This window comes from Schistocerca americana, chromosome 1 (genome assembly GCF_021461395.2).
Source record: "Schistocerca americana isolate TAMUIC-IGC-003095 chromosome 1, iqSchAmer2.1, whole genome shotgun sequence".
Taxonomy (NCBI): Eukaryota; Metazoa; Arthropoda; class Insecta; order Orthoptera; family Acrididae; genus Schistocerca; species Schistocerca americana.
In genome coordinates, this window is record NC_060119.1 from 500,422,430 (window position 1) to 500,440,947 (window position 18,518).

The window sequence follows — 18,518 nt, forward strand, 5'->3', positions numbered from 1 at the left end:
GACTTGCTAAGTTTGCACAGGGAGCATTTTAAAAATAATTGTGAGAATTGAAATATGTGATGTGGACAGCACAATCACTCAACTTTAACATTATTCAGCAGCTTATATCCTTTTCTGACCAAATGATCCAGTGCAAATTTCCTCCCTCGGAGCTATTCATGAAAAAATGCTGCATTGCCTATAGCATTAGCTTGTAAGGAATTAACAAGTGCCAAACCCCTACTCTTCAATGAAATGCAGCTCTAAGAGGGCTTAAATGATACAGTGCCTTAATCTCATTCATTTAGATGTTCCTTTCACAGAGCAAATTAATGTTTGTCAGATTGTGTACTCATGGAAGGGCAGTGTTTCTACCTGGTATACGAGCCTAAATATTTTCTATTTGTATTTGGTTACACTTACATCTGATTGATAGGAACAGTAAGAAATTTCATAAAATGCGATCAGTACTTTACGTATGATGGTTACCTATTTATAACCAAGTAGCAACATTGTCCATCTCAACATGACACACACATTGTTTATAGTGGTAATGAGATCTCGTAGGACAGCTAGACATTAACATGGAGCGCCAACAGGAAGAGTGGGTGCAATATATGAACAATTTGGCACAATATATACTTCATTTCATACATAAGTTACATCTACTTTCTTAAAATTCAATTGTCAGCCCAAGTAGGGAGTCGACAGAAGCGTCCGATCCCACGCGTCGGCTTTGACCCGTGACGTAAGGGTGTTGTGTGTGACGTCATGACGGCGCGGAGTTTGGTTTGAGTGTGGCTGTCTCCAGTTCTGCTTTATCTTATTTTATTTACTTTTCTGATCTGTTCGTTCTATCTTGTGAGATTTTTTTTTTTTAATTTAAAAACACTTATTACTTATTTTAATTATATGTTTCCTCCAATTTCTGTTTTAGTTTATTATATTTATCCTTCTGATCTGTTCGTTCTATCCCGTGAGATTTTTTTTTTAAAAGACAAAAAACACTAATCAGCTACTGAAGCATCTTTATCTTCCATGGGTTGCAGGGGTTACGACCCCTGGGGAGGTGGGTGGGTATTCATGTATGGCTGTCTTCACTTACACGTTGTAGCTACGCAAGGCGTCTAAATTTGTTTATATTCTGTTTGCCCCCCACCCAAAACACCCCATTTCCCGCGCTTGTCCCGTTAGTATCATTAGGCTTCTTGTGGAAAGTGTGTGTGTTTGTTTTTGTTTCCGCCATATTTGTGACGTCATGGGTCAAAGCAGACGGGCGGGATCGGACGCTTCCGTATTTCCCAAGTAGGGCATCAATATTAAGGAACATCCAAAACACAAAACTGACAACACCAACAACTCATTTTGATTGCTTGAAGCTGAAAAACGGAAGAGATTTCAATAATCTGGCAATTTTTCCATCACCCTCCACAGCAAAAGAATTTACAACTAATCAAATATGACAAACTTAACATTGCTAATTGTTTTGTATTTAGTGTATTGACAATGCAACTGTGGACAGTGACATATTTAGCTCCCTTCTTAGTTAGGGTACTCTGAAATAAGTCTTAAGGATAGGAGAATGCCTGATCAATGACACCAACCGGACAGCAAGTGGCTCTGCTTCCATGCATAGTGTTTTGTTTTCTTTTATTTATTTCATGTTCTGATGATCCATATTATGAACATATCATAGAATGTGGAACATGTCAGTTTTACAAGTTTGTTGTGGTTATATTGTATGGTATTACGCAAATAGTAAAACTATTTTATACTAGGATAACTACAAGCTAGGTTCTATTACACAAAAATATAAGCCTATTTAAATGTGTTTACACATAAGAAAGTAACATGTACACAAATAAGGATCTGGGAATGTATCCATGTGTTTATACTACAGACATTGTGGCTCACGGAACCGTACACTAGTGTAAAATGACCCTAAAGAGCTCATCATCCACTAAACAATTTGAGGTGAAAGGGCATTAATACTCTTACAGCCACTGAAACTGACCTCATCCTGTGCCATACCCATGTCTGTATTCCCATAGTGTATAATCCTTTCTCCTAATATTGTGATTATGATGTGCACTATCTGATTTAAAATGAGCCTTTTTTCTTGTGAAAAACATCATGAAGAATATAAATTGTGCAGTGAATGCAAGGCTTTTGTGTTCCTTAATAAGACTTCTGCATAAGACTTTGGAGTGGACTCTGCTCATAATTCTTATGCCTTTTTTCTGTGCATAAAGCACTTCTTTAACCAGCAGCTAATTTCTTCAAAACATGATTTCATACATCATAATCGTATGAAAATAACCGCAACAAGCTAATTTGATATTTTCCAGGATGTGGTTTGACTGTTTTAGATTGCTATCCACATTTCAGCACAGGAGTTTTGAAATATCAATCCTAGATGTCTGCTCCTGTTTCCTTCATCTTTAGAGGTCACAGACCTATAAAACTAAATCAAACTTGTTTTACTATACGTAACAGAATGAGCATTTATGCTAAACATGTTCACAATTTCCCTCTAAAAACTTTATTAACTTACAGCTCAGGTTTGTCTAATGAATTATAAATATGTACCATCGTGTCAAGAGCAAAGACAGCGAATTTACAATATTCTGTACAAAGACGTATGTCGTTAACAAAAATAAGAGGTACGGGGTCCAGAACTGATCCATGGGGCACTCCTGTGTGAAGGCGCTCTACTCTGATGATGCTGAGCTTAGTGACAGTTTTCTGCAAATTTCACTGTGCTATTAAAAGTATACCCTACTACTACACATCAGATCAGAAATAAGAACTGTCTGTAACCAGCAACAGACATTCATAAAGCACAATCAATGGGAGATGATTTCACAACAATGCAACAATAATAGCATGATCAATGTATTGATACGCTTTTTTTTTCTCTAGCGAACTTCGAACCGGATCGCTTCCATTAACATTTCTAATCTCTCTTATTGTATCTCTATATACGAGTGGATAGTGATTTCCCAGGGAATGTCCCACCAAGTATCGCAAGTCCGCAAAACACGACAGAATCTGGTGGAACTACAAGCTGGTATCCAGAACAACTTCAAATATTTCAAGAGACTTTTCCGACAATAATTCGAGTACCTCCTACTCGGCAATGACCTTCCTCATTCTTGCTAATTATAGTCTAATTAAAAGACTAATTTCCTCATGTCACGCCTAGGCACTTATTGGCGAGACGATACAACGGTAAACAACAGCCACGATACAAAACTCAATCTTGACGTACAATGATCTGGAATGACCCAAAACTGTAGACCATACACTTATGTAACATACGCAATAAATTAATATTACTACGAACAAAAGTTCTAGTTACACTCAAGATTCAAAGAAAGAGTGATGACACCTCGACTTTCGCTATTCCCTTCATTATCGACAAATAAACACAAATCTCTTATGTCAATTCAGAAATTGTATTCTATAGGCGAGTGCAGTTAACAACAAAGTGATAAGTAACGAACAACGACAACTTTTTCTGATCTTGAATAACAATAAAGGATGAATACTCATAAGCATAACTTACCTTAATCCTAATTAGAGATGTAAGAATGTACTTTCCACGACAGTTTATTTAAAGCTTAATTTCGTTGAGCTCTTGACAGCTATTCAGCAGCACTCAACACAATATTCGCTGTTTGCTGCCAACAGCAGGAAGTAGCTCCAAACGCGTGACGCACCGTCATATGATAACAAGGAAGGATGTACTATGAATCACAAAAAGAGCAAGAATTTTTACTGAGAAATACGTAGCTGCTTGTACAACATAATATTCACACGTAATTTAAGTGATGGGCTAAATAGAAACATGCAGAGTTTTATTAATACTCTGTGACCAATCGTGAACTGTTCGCTGAACTCTAATACAGATATTCTGCCATGCGCAATTTGGCAATTTACATATTTATGGAGAGTTCTTCACTCTGTTGTGTTAGCTGGTTTAATAATTACAGAGCATTATGATTACTACGATGCATTTCCGCACTACTCATATAACGAGTGGTTTAGGTGTTGGCGACAATGTTGAAAAACCGAAGTTATGGAGGTAGTTAAAGTAAGTCGCCTCTGAGAGTGTTGTAATTCATCTTGTAAGTTATTAACATGTTTGTCTGTTGACGCTCTACGCAGGGACATCCATTCCTCGATTTTTCCTGTAGAAGTGCGTGCTTTGGAATTGAAGTTAGTGGTTTCTTGTTTTAACTGATTGATTTGTTTACTTCGTTTTACCTGTTGGGGGTGCAAGGAAGTGTTTACGAGTTCTAGAGCAGCCACTACTTTCATAAAGTTTTGCAATTACATAGTGTCACGTTTTTCGCCACACTAAACTCATATCAGTAGTTGCCACGGGACAATTGCTTGTCACGTCCAAGCAAATCTTGCGTGATGGGTGAAACTACTACCTGTAAATTATGAGTTTAATGTGACTGGTTTATTTATGCATGTTATTACTTGGAAGGACTGGTAACACGACATATCTTGTCATTATATTCTGAGATCGCTGTCCATATCACGAAAGTAACGAAATCAGCCTTTAATGATGGGAATGTACATTAATTGCAAGTTCTACTGTCTCCCTGTCAGAATAATTTAGGCCTAGTCCTAATCACAAACAAAATTAACATTTCTGTGTTTTTTTTATTTTTATTTTTTTATTTTATACTGAATTCACGAGATGTCCATTAGTATAACAATGTAACCGAAGCAAGCAGTAGTATACCTTAAACACAGTCAAATATGTTAACAAACTGCAAGAATTTCTATATAACCACATTATTGTAGGTACCGGTGCAAGTTTATCAACTGATGAAGCTGACTGTCAAAAGATCCAATGAATTATGTATTTAAGAACAGTCACGTCTAGGTTTTGTAGAATTCACAAGTGTCATTTATGTGAGGTGATTCAAATATTATGATAATCATAAAAAAAACTCATCATGCTTATGTAAACAACTGAACTATAGGATTCCATGGAAACATTTTCTGTGGCACAGGTTTGTTATCAGACTGCAAAGTGCTGTATGCGAATGATGAGCCAAATGTACAGTCCAGCAATAACATCGTTTCCTCCTTTCCTGGAGTTCTTCAACTATTTTTATACTTGTATTTAGTTTGTAAATACCGTGTTTTTAGTATGGATGCTATGTTAGTATAGTATTTGACATTGCAGTTGCCTGACAGGTACATAATGTGCTTCAATCTTGCTGTAGTATCTGTCCATTCTCAGAACAACTACTAACTTATCCAATTATGCCGAGTACCCATGGTGAAGTGCCTGCTGTAGGCCTAAGTAATTGTTGTGTGCCCCATCCTCAACTTTTTGTTTCATAATTAACCACATCTTCCAATCCAAACGATAGTCCAGGTACAAACAATACTTCCCTGCATTATTTCTACTCGGGTATATCTTGTTTACTACTCCTCAGAAATGAAATGACTTCATGAAATTTAAATTAGTCACACTAACTCTACATATAATTTCATAATCTGCAAACCACTGTGAAGTGTGTGGCGAAGGGTTCTTCAAACAGAAGCATCTGTTAGAGTTCCCACCTGTTTGATTTGTGATGGAAGCACATGTAGAATGACTGCTTAGATGTGTGTGTGCAGAGTGTAAGTAATCTAGTCTTGTCTTTGTAGCTCCATGTCAGGGCGGCATCTGCCAAGGCCGCTCTACCACTGATAATCTTGTGTCCCTCGAGTCTGGCATCTGAACAGCCTTTTCCAGATGCCAACATCTGGTTCCTGGCTTTTGCTTTGCATACGACATGAACTGGTGACATCATATCCGTGCCACATTGTCTGTGGGGCCTGCTCCCAATTTTTATCCGAAACTTCCTGTTGCTCCATACTTTCCGTGTCCAAGTTGGTGCCTCCCATAGTACCCCCCCCCCCCCCCCCCCCCCCCCCTGTATTCAGGAGACTGGCATTCTGCAGGGTTCCGTATTGAGTGTATCTCTATTTTTAGTGTCCATCTACGACCTAGTAGCAGCTGTAGGGCCATTGATCTCCCCTTCTCTGTATGAAGGTGACTTCTGAATTTCGTATTGCTCCTCCAGTACTGGTGCTGCCAAACTGCGCCTACAGGGAGCCATTCACAAGGCACAATCATGAGCTCGAGCCCACATATTCCAGTTTTCAGACACAAAGTCGTGTGTCATGCACTTCTGTTGGCGTCGTACTGTTCACCTGGAACCTGAACTTTATCTTAATGACAATCCACTCACTGTAGTGGGGACGTTTTGATTCTTAGGACTGGTTTTCGATGCCTGATTGACTTGGCTACCTCACCTTCATCAGCTTACGCGAGAGTGCTGGCACCACTGCAATGCTCTCTGCTGCGTGAGCAACACCAACTGGGGTGCAGATCGCTGTACACTGCTGCCGCTGTACAGAGCCCTTGTTCATTCCCACCTTGACTATTGGAGTCTGGTTTACGATTTTGCAGCGCCCTCAGCATTGTGTTTCTTCAACCCAGTACACCAGTGTCACGTTCGCCTAGCCACGGGAGCTTTTAGAACAAGTCCGGTGACCATTGTCCTGGTGGAGGCCGGTGTCCCTCCACTGCAGATCTGACATGCACAACTGCTCGCCAGTTACATTGCACACATTCGTAGTTCTCCTGAGCATGCGAATTACTGTCTCCTTTTCCCACCTGCAGCAGTTCAACTCCTGCATCGGCAGCTCAGGTCAGGGCTCACGATTGTGGTTGGTGTGCAATCCCTTCTCTCCAAACTGGAGTCCTTCCCTTCACCACCTATACTTGAGATCCATACACATACACAGCCGTGGTGTACACCTAGGCCGAAGCTTTGCCTGGACCTTTCACATGGTCCTAAGGACTCAGTTAACCCCGCGGCTGTCCACTGTCACTTCTTGACATGTACCGGGACCATGAAGTGGTTTACACTGATGGCTCGATGGCTGATGGTCATGTTGGCTTCATGTATGTTCATGGAGGACATATTGAACAGCACTCCTTGCCAGATGGCTGCAGTGTTTTCGTTGCAGAGCTGGTGGCCATTTCTCGCGCTCTTGAGTGCATCCGCTCATGCCCTGGTGAGTCGTTTCTCCTCTGTACTGACTCCTTGAGCAGCCTACAAGCTACCAACCATTGCTACCCTCGCCATCCTTTGGCAGCAACCATCTAGTAGTCCCTCTATGCCCAGGAATGGTCCAGTTGTTCCGTGGTGTTTGTGTGGACCCCAGGCCACATCGGAATCCCAGGAAATGAACTTGCCGACAGACTGGCCAAACAGGCTACATGGAAACCTCTTCTGGAGATAGGCATCCCTGTAACTGACCTGCGATAGTTATTATGCTACAAGGTTTTTCAGCTTTGGGAGACGGAATGGCATAATCTCAGTACAGACAACAAACTGCGTGCCCTTAAGGAGACTACAAATGTGTGGAAGGCTTTCATGCAGGCCTCTCACAGGGACTCTGTGGTTCTCTGCCGTCTCCACACTGGCCATACATGGCTAACACATGGCTACCTCCTCCTTCATGAGGACCCACCTCCGTGTCACTGTGGCTCACATATGACTGTCGTCCACTTTGTACTGGATTGCCCACTTTTAGCCACTCTGCGGCGGACTTTTAACCTTCCCTGCACCCTACCTTCAGTGTTGGTTGACAATGCCTCAACAGCAGATTTAGTTTGTATATGTTTTTTTTTTTTTTTAAAAAACATACCATCTAAGGGTGGGCATTTAGTCTTCTCTCCGAGGTCGTCAACCTCTCTCCATTTTAACTCTGTCGCACTTTCTTTGCATTTGTTTGTCTTGGTGGTCGTCTTTTCCCTACTTGTGTTCACCTCACCTTGTCTTTTTGGGGTGGATGTTTTAATGTGTTGACGAGTGGCTGGCTCGTCCTCTTTTATTATTGTGATCAGCCAGCCCAGACCATCTGCTCTATGGTTTTAATACCTTCTCCTACTTTTCCATTCGTTTTCTTTTTTGGTGTGGTGTTGGGTGTTTTTGTACCTTGAGCCTTGCTTGTGTCAGGAAAAAGGGACTGATGACCCTGTAGTTTGGGCCCTTTATACCCCAAACAACCTACGTATCGTAGTTCAGGAGATAAGACCCCATAAACTATTAGATGTGTGAAAAACTGTCACATCACTCTTGGAAGTTTTAATACATGTATTCTGTGCTACTAAGACACTCGTACAGTCGGTTCAGCTTAAGGAAATCCCTGATGCCTGTCAGCGTTTTTGACAGCTTTCAACTGGGAAGTGCAAACAGCTGCAGGGGAAAACAATAGCTTTGTTTAAAGGTATGAAAAGGCATTGCCATAGCGATGTGTACAAAATTGAATTGTAGACATTCAAAGCGGCTGTAGTTATACATTTGTACATTATTTATATTTCTTTGTACAACTATTTTACAATTTGAAAGATGTTTTCTTGAATACATGGAAATGAAATTTTTTGGGTATTACAGTACAAACACAGTCATTTCTTGTTCTAATAGAAAACTGGTAAAATTAATACCTGGGCAATAGCAGGTTTGTCAGATATTTCACTTATACACGTTATGCCCTTTCCAAGGAACCATACCCGCATTTGCCTGAAACGATTTAGGGAAATCACAGAAAACCTAAATCAGGATTGCTGGACGCAAGATTGAACCTTCGTCCTCCCGAACGTGAATCCGGATTGCTAACCACTGCACCACCTCGCTCAGTAAGAGATTCTGGTGATGTGTAAAGGTTATCAATGGCAGCAAAGTTAGTGTCCTGACACTCGTAGAAAATACATGAGCTGGAATTGACTGTAACAAAGAAAAAGCAGAAATTCTGCACTCAGTTTTCAAATGTTCCTTTACAAAGGAAACTCTCGGAGTACTGTCCATTTCTTGTACTATTGCAAGGATGAATGATATAGATATTAGTTAATGTCAGTGGCATTAAGGAAGAGCTGAAATCACTAAAACTGAACAAAATCCCAGGACCCATTGAATTCCTATTATATTCTATACAGAATTTTCATCTGAGTTAGCTACTCTTCTAATGAGAATATACTTCAGAGATCTTGAACAAAGAACTTGGCTCAGTAGTTGAAAGGAAGTACATGTCACCTCCTATCTACAAGACGTGTGGAAGAAGTAAGGTACAATGTGTTTGGTGGAAATCTGTTGTAGACTCATATAACATACTCTGTGGTCAGATGTAATGAGATGTCTCGAACAGAGTGACCACCTCCGTGCCAACCACCAAGTTTCAGTCAAGTGAAACCAATCTCTTGCTTTCCTCATATAATATCCTAAAAGTGATGGATCAAGGCTGTCAGATGGAGGCAGTATTTCTTAAATTCTGAAAAGCTCTTGATTCAGCTCCACACCAATGCATATTAATGAAACAACAAACGTTGTGATTGGATTGAGAATTTCCTGTTATTGATGACACAGCTAGTTGTTATCTGACAGATGTAATAGCAATTATAGGCTTGACCTGGAGAAGTGTGTTGGGATTATTGCTCTTCATGTGGTGTCTTAATGACTTGGCAGGCAGTGTTAGTAGTAACCTGATACTATTCACAAATGAAGCAGTTATCTATAATGATGTACAATCTGAAAAAGGCTGCTCAGGTATTCAATCAGATCTTGATACGTTAGTTACTAGCTAATTAATTTACATCTGTTTCTACATACGTACTTCGCAAGCCACTGTATGGAGAATGACAAAGGGTACCCTGTACCACTTCTAGTCATTTCCTTTCCTGGAAATGGAGTGAGGGAAAAATGACTGACTGTATTCCTCCATACAAGCTCTAATTTCTTTTATCTTTGTGGTCTGTATATGTTGGCAGCACTAGAATCATTCTGCAATCAGCTTCAGATACTAGTTCTCTACATTTTATCAATAGTGATCCTTGAAATGAAATCGCCTTCCCTCAACGATTTCCATTTGAGTTCCCAAAGCATTCCCATAGTACTTGCATGTTGTTTGAACCTACCAGTAACAAATCTAGAAGCCTGCCTCTGAATTGCTTTCATGTCTTCCTTCAGTCTTATCTGATGTGGATCCCAAACACTCGGGCAGTACTCAAGAACAGGTCGCACTAGTGTTCTATATGTGATCACCTGTAAAGATGGACCACACTTCCCTAAAATTTTTCCAGTAAACTGAAGCTGACCATTCTCCTTCTCTACCACAATCCTCACATGCTCATTCCATTTCATATTGTTCCGCAACTCTATGCTTAGATAGTTAATCATCGTGACTGTCAAGCAGCACACTTCTAATGCTGTATTTGAACATTACAGGTTTGTTTTTCCTACTCATCTGCAATAACGTGCATTTTCACTTTTAGAGCTAGCTGCCATTCGCCACACCAACTACAAATTTTATCTACTTTTTTTGTACCCTCCTAAAGTCACTCAACTTTCACACCTTCCTGTACACCACAGCATCATCATCAAACAACCGCAGATTGCTGTCCACCCTGTTGATCAGATAATTTATGCATACAGAGAATAAGACTGGTCCTGTCACACTTCCCTAGGCACTCCTGAAGATACTCTTGTCTCTGATGAACGTATCCTCAGGGGCTCAGCATTGATTTGCTGGGTACGGGCTTGGTGACCCTGGGGTTCCTGAGCTGGGGACTGGTAAGTGCCGCCGATCCCCTGCCACCGTAAACTCTGGGCATGCTTCAGCAACCACTGTGTTGTGCGGCAGTGGAACATTGTGTGTCTCAGGGAACAGGGATCTTGACTTGACCACCTGGATTGTGAGGATGGGATAAACCTCTATAAAAAAAAAAAAAAAAAAAAAAAAAAACCTCAATCTCAAGGTGTGCTGTGTGCTGATGGGATGCATGGCTGTTGAGGTGGAACAGTCATTAGCAGGCAACCTCTGAGGAACCTGCTGCACCTCAATTGTATAGGGCTTACTCAGGGTTATGGGGCTCTGTCTGAGTAGACTCTTATTTCCCTAGCTGCTCGTGGGGCCGAGGTGGAACTCTCGAAATCATCATCTTCTCCTCCCAGCGGGAAGGGTGTACCACCTGAGAGTATTCACACCCATTCACCCGAAAGAATGAGAGAGGCTAGTCGTCCTGATAGGAAGAATACTTTGGACTGCAGTAATAGGGCTCATGGAGTCATGAATAACAATGTGTTTGTAGTGATCAAGAGGAAGGAGGGGGACATTTGAAAAAATGTCCCTCTTTTATATCAATAAGATCTTGCTGGAACATTAAAATCTGTAAAACAATTGCGTAATGGCTTAATGTTGGTCAAAACTAACAGGTCAAAGCAGGTAGACCTTCTTAACAAATTACAGAAACTGGATTACTATGATATAATTATTGAGATACACACCTCTCTCAACTCCAGTGAGAGCGTTGTCACATGCCGAGATATCCTGGACATGGACATAGCAGAACTGAAGCAAGAACAGGCACCCCAGGAAATAGTCGATGTGAAGCAATGAACAAGCAGGAATAATAGAGCAATTGAAAAGACTGCCACTTTCATTGTCACATTCAATTCTTCGACACTACCCGAACATCTTATGGCGGGGCTCGTTCGACTTAATGTTCGGCCTTACATTTCTAATCCTATGCAGTGCTATAAATGCCAGCATTTCTGCCATACAACCATGAGTTGTGGAGGTGAAGTGATGTGTGGGAACTGTGGTAAAGCTGCTCGTGAAGCTGAGAGCGACTGCCTGTCTCTGGCAATCTGCATCAATTGCTTTGGGAACCACCCAGTCTGGAGCCGACTCTGCCCTGTTTTCGCGGATCACCTATGCCGAAGCCAAAAAAGAATATAAGGCCATGAAACCCCCTGTCTTTGCCACCTCATATTCTTCCATGGCACAGAGACCTATTCTCAAGGCGGACACTTCTACACAGACAACGCCTAGTGTGCTTGTATCCACCACAAGCAATTGTACTTGCACGTGCACTTATCATGGGAAAAAGAGTAAGAACAAAGTAATCCAGGCAGCTGCACAAAGAAAAACCAACAACAGTTCTGCAGCAAGCATCCAGAAGGTACAAGAAAAGCAGAGTGTCTCTCAGTGCCCTCTTTACCCTTATCCTCAAAGGTACAGGGTGCAGCGAAAGGCTCACAACGTTCGGGTCAAAAACTGTCCCAAGTGCCATCAGACATCATTCTTTCCCATCTGACTGATGAGGAGGATGTCATGGAGTTAAATGTCTTGGATCCAGGCAGCCCCTCCACTCGTCCTTGCTCTTAAAGTGCTTCACCTCCCCGGTCTAAGGATAGGGGTAAATTAAAACGGCACCAATGACATGCCTTCCATGCTACAGTGGAACATTAATGGTTTCAGGACTCATGTGGAGGAACTGAAACTCCTAGCTTGTGCTTTTGCTTTTGTTTACAAGAAACGCATTTTAAAGATGTCCCTGAGCTACAGGGATATACGCTATACCGAAAGGATGACCAAAAGGGCCAAGAGAGGTGCCACAGTGTTTGTCACTAACACTCCTCTGCCCTCCCCTTGGCTACTGACCCACAAGCAGTTGCAGTTCAAATTCATTTGTGTCGGAGGATCGCTGTTTGCTCACTGTATTTACCTCCACAAGATGCACTAGACTCTGAGGCTCTCACGGATCTTATTGCAAAACTCCTGTGGCCATTCCTTCTCCTGGGAGACTTCAATGCTCATCATGTCCTGTGGGTCTCGACCAATACTTGCCCTCGGTGTCGGGTTTTGGAGGGCCTCTTGAGGTCACACGAGTTGTGCATCCTCAACACGGGTACTCGCACACATTTCTGTACTGCTACTGGGTCATTCTCAGCCATCAACCTCTCTTTCTATTCTCCCACCCTCGCCGACTCTGATCAGTCGGAGGTCATTTACAACCGTCATTCCAGTGACCATTTCCCAGTCCACCTTCACCTACTAAATGGCTCACCACCTGAAGTTGAGCCCCCAAAATTGATGGTCAGCAGGGCTAACTGGATGTGTTTCAGCCAGCTGGCTGTGTTCGAACACTGTGACAGCATCCAAGGATGGGTGGAAAACATCACACGAGTGATCCATCGTGCTGCTGACATCTCCATCTCACAGTCCTCAGATCATCTTAGGAGGTTATGAGTACCTGAGTGGATAGAGGAGTGCCGTTCTGCAATCCGGGAGAGGCGTGCAGATCTTAGACATTTTAAATGCCAACTGACTGCAGACAACTGTAGGGCCTTTAGAGTCACTAGGGCCAAGGCTCGATGTGTCATTAGGGAGAAAGAAAAGGTCATGCCAAGTATTCCTGGACTCTATCAATCGCCCCACTTCTTCTATAAAAGCATGGGAAGCCATCCAGAGGATTTCCGGTAAACGCAGCCGTTTACCGATAGCAGTAGTGCCTCCAAACACCACCCAGAGACATTGCTCAGGCACTGGATGAACATTTTGCACAAACTACTGCCAATGTAAGCCAGGATCCGGTGTTTCGTCACTATTGTGTGACTGTAGAGAGGAGAAAGTTGGACTTCAGGTCCAACAGTTCTGAAGCCTACAACTCCCCTTTCTCCATGTGGGAGCTCGAATTGGCACTGACTGAGATTTGTGACACTGCACCCGGTCACAACCAAATCCGGTACTGCATGCTTCGACATTTGTCAGCAGTATCGAAGGAAATCCTCCTCGAATGTTTTAATGTAATTTGGCATACAGGCAACTTCCCCAACTCGTGGAGGGAGGCAATTCTTAACCCTCTCCTCAAACCAGGAAAGGACTGCACATATCCAAGTGTCTCCTTAACGAGCTGTGTAGGGAAAAACCTGGAGTAATTGGTTAACCATGGTTAGGTCTGGGTGTTAGAGACCAGACAAATCCTTAGCCACTCTCAGTGTGGACTCCGAAGATTTCAATCCATTGTCGACAATCTGACCCTCCTAGTGGCAGCTACTCAGCAGGCTTTCCTCTGTGAGCATCACTGTATTGGCATATTCTTCAATATAAGTAAGGCATACAATACTACATGGAGATTGTATTCTCGCACAACTGCATCAATGGGGCTTTCATAGCCATCTCCCCATCTTCATGTGGTCTTTCCTGTGTCAGCAGATTTTTAGGACCTGAGTTGGTGACACACTGTCTGATCGATTTGACAAGGAGAATGGTGTTCCTCAGGGCAGTGTTTTAAGTGTTACCTTCTTTGCCATGGCCATCAACAGCACCACATCTATGGTAAGGAGTCCTGTACTGTGCTCCTTATGTGTAGATGATTTTGATGTTTTCTGTTCCTCTTCCAGTGTTGCAACAGTGAGCTGTCAGTTGCAACCTACAGTGCGAAGGTTAGAGGAGTGGGCTGCAAAGTTGGGATTCCAGTTTTCTGCAGATAAGAGAGAGAGAGAGAGAGAGAGAGAGAGAGAGAGAGAGAGAGAGAGTGAGTGAGTGAGTGTGTGTGTGTGTGTGTGTGTGTGTGTGTTCATTTTAATCGTTGTCATTGTCTTTTTAATTTGCCTGCCTTGAATATGGGGGACACCATCATACATTTTAGAAACACAGCGTGGTTTCTGGACCTCCCAATTGCCATGGTTACTACACCTGAGAGAACTGGAAATCCAGAACCCTGCAGGCACTGAATATCATCAATTGCCTTAGCCACAGGTCTTGGGGGGTGGACAGGGCACATCCCCTTCAGTTTTATTGGGCTTTTGTGCGTTCGCGGCTGGACTATGGTTGCACGGTGTGTGGGCCAACGAGGCCCTATTACTTGTGGATCATTGACGCTGTCCATTATGAGAGGATTCGGCTGGCCACGGGTGCTTATTGAAACCAATCCCATACCTAGCATTAGCATCTGTGCTGAGGTGGGGGAGCCGCCACTTACCATTCGGCACTAACTCCTCATGGTGCATCAGGCATGTAAGTTCCTTGCAACTCCAACTTCACCCGCACACCGCACTGTTGCTTGTCCACCTCTCGAACGCCTGTTTTCCAACCATCCACGAGCCATGATGCCATTTGGGATCCATGTGAAGCGTGTGCTGGAGTCACTCTGTGTGGAGCCAATATGACCCCAGATCCAGGGGTACATCTCGAATCGGGTGCTCAAGGATGCAACAGATTGAAAAAATTAACAAAGCATAGTGCCGCACTGCCCGCTGGGTGCTTAACCTGTTGGTTACGCAACCCACTTGGCTTGGTGCCAGGCCGGCGCATCAGCGTACGCGCATACCTAGAACACCCAGTATGCGCGTCCGGGATAACGCTCGCCTGCTGGTGCCTGCAGAGTCTAAGTCCCTTATCGGAGCACTTAGGTAACCAAGGTCGTTCGCTTGCTATATAAGCGGGCAGTGCAGGTCAGCGGAATCATTCCGCTGTGAGCTCCATCTGCAATAGCATTGAAGCACTATACCTCGTCAATGTATGTATCGTCAACGCCGCCACCGCATGCCTGTCTACAAACACATAATAAGCCTCGAAAATAAACTTGGTACAAATGGAACCGCACAAACTGTTATATTGAATGGACCCATATTTTTCTGAGGATGTCGAGTGAATTTCAGTTTGGATGATGGCACAGGGAATACTGGAAGTGGATGGTTCACACTAGCTATCGTCCGAAGTGAGAACGCTTCGCTACCTGGATTGGAATAATTTGCCAATCGTGATGTCATCGGAGAGGTTACTCGAGAGGCCCAGAGTGATTTTAGATTGTGTGCTTCCATTTTTAATGTGATATTCTCTGATATTTTATCAGAGTACCATGACCAAGTAGCTGTTTTTACAGATGGGGTCTAATTAGGGGAACACTCTTGGTTGCTCTGTCGTTTTCCCAGATTGTTTCGTCAAGGTCAGACTGCTTCCAGAATTATATGCGATCTTGCTAGCACTGGAGCAGATGAGTTGTTCTCCCGGTGTTAGACTTCTCGTCTGCTAAGATTCTGTGAGCACTCTTCACTCTCTCCAACGTTTGTACCCCCTGGGCACATTAGAATTGTAGGAAATGAAAGGGCGAATCAAGCAGCCAAGGAGACATGTCATGATCCTCTGGTATTTTGGTGTGCTATCCCCCTCATGCTATCGGATTGCTGTTGAGGTACAAAGTCATGTCTTGATGGGAAGGCGAGTGGCTGGCAATGACCGATAACAAGCTCCATGTCATCAAGCCCACAACTCGGCCATGGAGTTCCAGCCACATCTAGACGAGGTCCTTCTTACTCGTCTTCACATAGGCCACAGCCCTATGACACATGGATTCTTACTCTGGCGAGAGGACCCTCCATTGTGTTGTACTTGTGGCGAGCAGGTCACGGTGTGCCACATATTATTGGAATGCAATTTATTTATCGACCAGCGGACTGTGGCGGATTTACCAGTGGATCTGCCACCTATTTTATGCAATGGTCAAACAAATGTAGTTAGGGTTTTAAAGTTTTGTGATTTGTCCAACGTTTTTAACAAGATTTAGGGAGATGTTATTAATGTGTCAAAGGGTGGCTGGCTCACCCTAGTTTTTTGTAAGTAATCAGCCAGTCACATTTTCCTGTGCTTTTCTTTTAGTTCTTCTGTGTTTTGTTTTCTCTGTGCTTTAATTTATTGATTAGCTCTCTTCCCTCCTAATAGGTTTTAGTGCATATGGGAGTGCATGTGATACAGAGTGACTGTGTGGTCATTTTGAGTGCATGCATGTACCTGTACAACACGTTTGGTTCATCTCCACATTCGTTTGTTTTCATAAGTGTAAGGGTGCCGATGACGTCACTGTTAGGCACCCATCAGATCCAGACATACACTCTCTGACGAACACTCACCATCATGGACAACATACTGGGTTCTGTTACTTAAGACATCTTTCAGTCAATCATATATCTGGGAACGTATTCCATATGCTTGTACCTTCGGCAAAAGTCTACAGTGGGGCATATACCAAATGCTTTTCAAAAATCCAGGAATATGGAAATTTCCAGTGCCCTTCATCCATAGTTTGCGTGATATCGTGTGACAATAGGGCAATCTAGGTTTCGCAGAAACTATGCTTTCTAAAACCATGTTGTACCATTGACAGAAGCTTTTCTATCTCGAGTAAATTTATTATATTTGAACAGAGAACAGGTTCAAGAATTCTGCAGTAGACTGGTGTTAAGGATATTAGTCTGTAATTTTGTGGGTCCATTCTTTTACTTTTATGTACAGGAGTCACTTGCACTTTTTTCCAGTTGCTTGGGACTTTGCGCTGGGTGAGAGATCACGACAAATGCAGGCTGAGTAAGGGGCCAATATTGTAAGTACTCTTTGTAAAACAAATTGGGATTCCATCGAGACCTGGTGACTTATTTTATTTCAACTATTTCAGTTGTTTTCTATACCAGGGGTGGCTATTACTAAGGTCCCCGTTACTAGAGTCTGTATGATGGTCAAACGATAGTACGTTTGTACTATTCTCCTGCATGAATGATTTGTTAAATGTGAAGTTAAAAACTGCCACATCAGACTAGTCAATGAGTGACTGGATTGAAGGGTTAGACTCACTTAGCAATTTTACGTAGTTTTAGATTTTTTTTGGGACCACAGAAAAATATTTTGCTGAGATATAGTTGTTATGTGCTTCGCGCATAGATCTTTTCACAGACGCGATTAGTTAGTAGTATGTTAGTCAGTTAATTAATTCCATTTTCCATAGTGCAAATATTGGCAGCTTGCCATAAATGTTCAGAAATGTAAAATTTTGAACTCACGACATGCAGGAATGTAGTATCCTTGGATTACAATATCAGTGAGTCACAAACAAATATATTGCTGTAACAATATGTAGTGTTTTGAAATGGAAAGACAACATAGGTTAGGTAAAGTAGGTGGTAGATTTTGCTTTACTGGTAAGATACTGAGAAAAATGTAGTAGTCCGCAAAGGAGACACACGTGAAACACTCGTGTCACCCTAGAATATTACTCAAGTGTAGGGAATCCTCATCATAGAGAACAAAAAGGGGTATTGAGGCATGTACAGAGAAGGATTGCACAAATGATTATGTATTTACTTGATCTACAGGAGAGATTTACTGTGGTGCTGAAAACCTAAACTGAAGACACTTGAAAATAGATGCTAACACTCCTTTGAACGCCTTTTTACAGGGTTTCAAGAAACAATATTAATTGAGGAATCTAGGAATATATTACAACTACTGTGCATGTTGCTCCCATACAGGCCGCAAAGGCAAGATCATGCCAATTACAGTGTGCACAAAGGCACTTAAGTAATAATTCTTCCTGCGCTTAATTTGTGAATGAAATGGGGAAGAAACCTTAATACAAGCCACATTAGGAAGTACCCTCTGCCACAAACTTAAATGATTTGTGGAATACAGAGGTAAAAGTCTGTTTTCCTGTCTCTCATGGTAATTTCCAACATGCATGTTTCCCATGTTTGCCAACCACTCCTCTGTTTTTGAATGATTTTTCTGTGAAAAGTCCATGTCTCATTAGTGCAAGACAAAATTTATAAACACACTGACTGTAAACTTTCTATTTAAAGCTCTTCAGAACCTTGATTTGGAAATAACTGTTGAGTATGCCAGTA

General features: G+C 42.3%; 2 protein-coding genes across 6 annotated transcripts in view; one reads left to right on the forward strand and one right to left on the reverse strand.

Annotated features, from left to right (window-relative positions):
* The window catches only part of LOC124604544 (syntenin-1-like), a 47,912-nt gene extending 43,956 nt beyond the window's left edge, over window positions 1-3,956 (reverse strand). The window contains exon 1 of the mRNA XM_047136487.1: window positions 3,548-3,956. The gene's annotated coding sequence lies outside the window, so the exon portion shown is untranslated. The remainder of the gene's footprint in view (window positions 1-3,547) is intronic.
* LOC124604560 (josephin-1) overlaps window positions 3,701-18,518 on the forward strand; it is a 64,957-nt gene continuing 50,139 nt past the window's right edge. The window contains exons 1-2 of one of the 5 annotated variants that reach the window (XM_047136490.1): window positions 3,701-4,075; window positions 17,160-17,224. Coding sequence is in view for 1 of the 5 variants with exons in the window: in XM_047136488.1 (XP_046992444.1) it covers window positions 4,061-4,075 (15 nt within the window). In the remaining 4 variants the exon portion in view is untranslated. Of the gene's footprint in view, window positions 4,201-17,159; window positions 17,225-18,518 lie in introns of all 5 variants that reach the window. The other 4 variants (XM_047136491.1, XM_047136488.1, XM_047136489.1 and 1 more) reach the window with 4 other exon arrangements.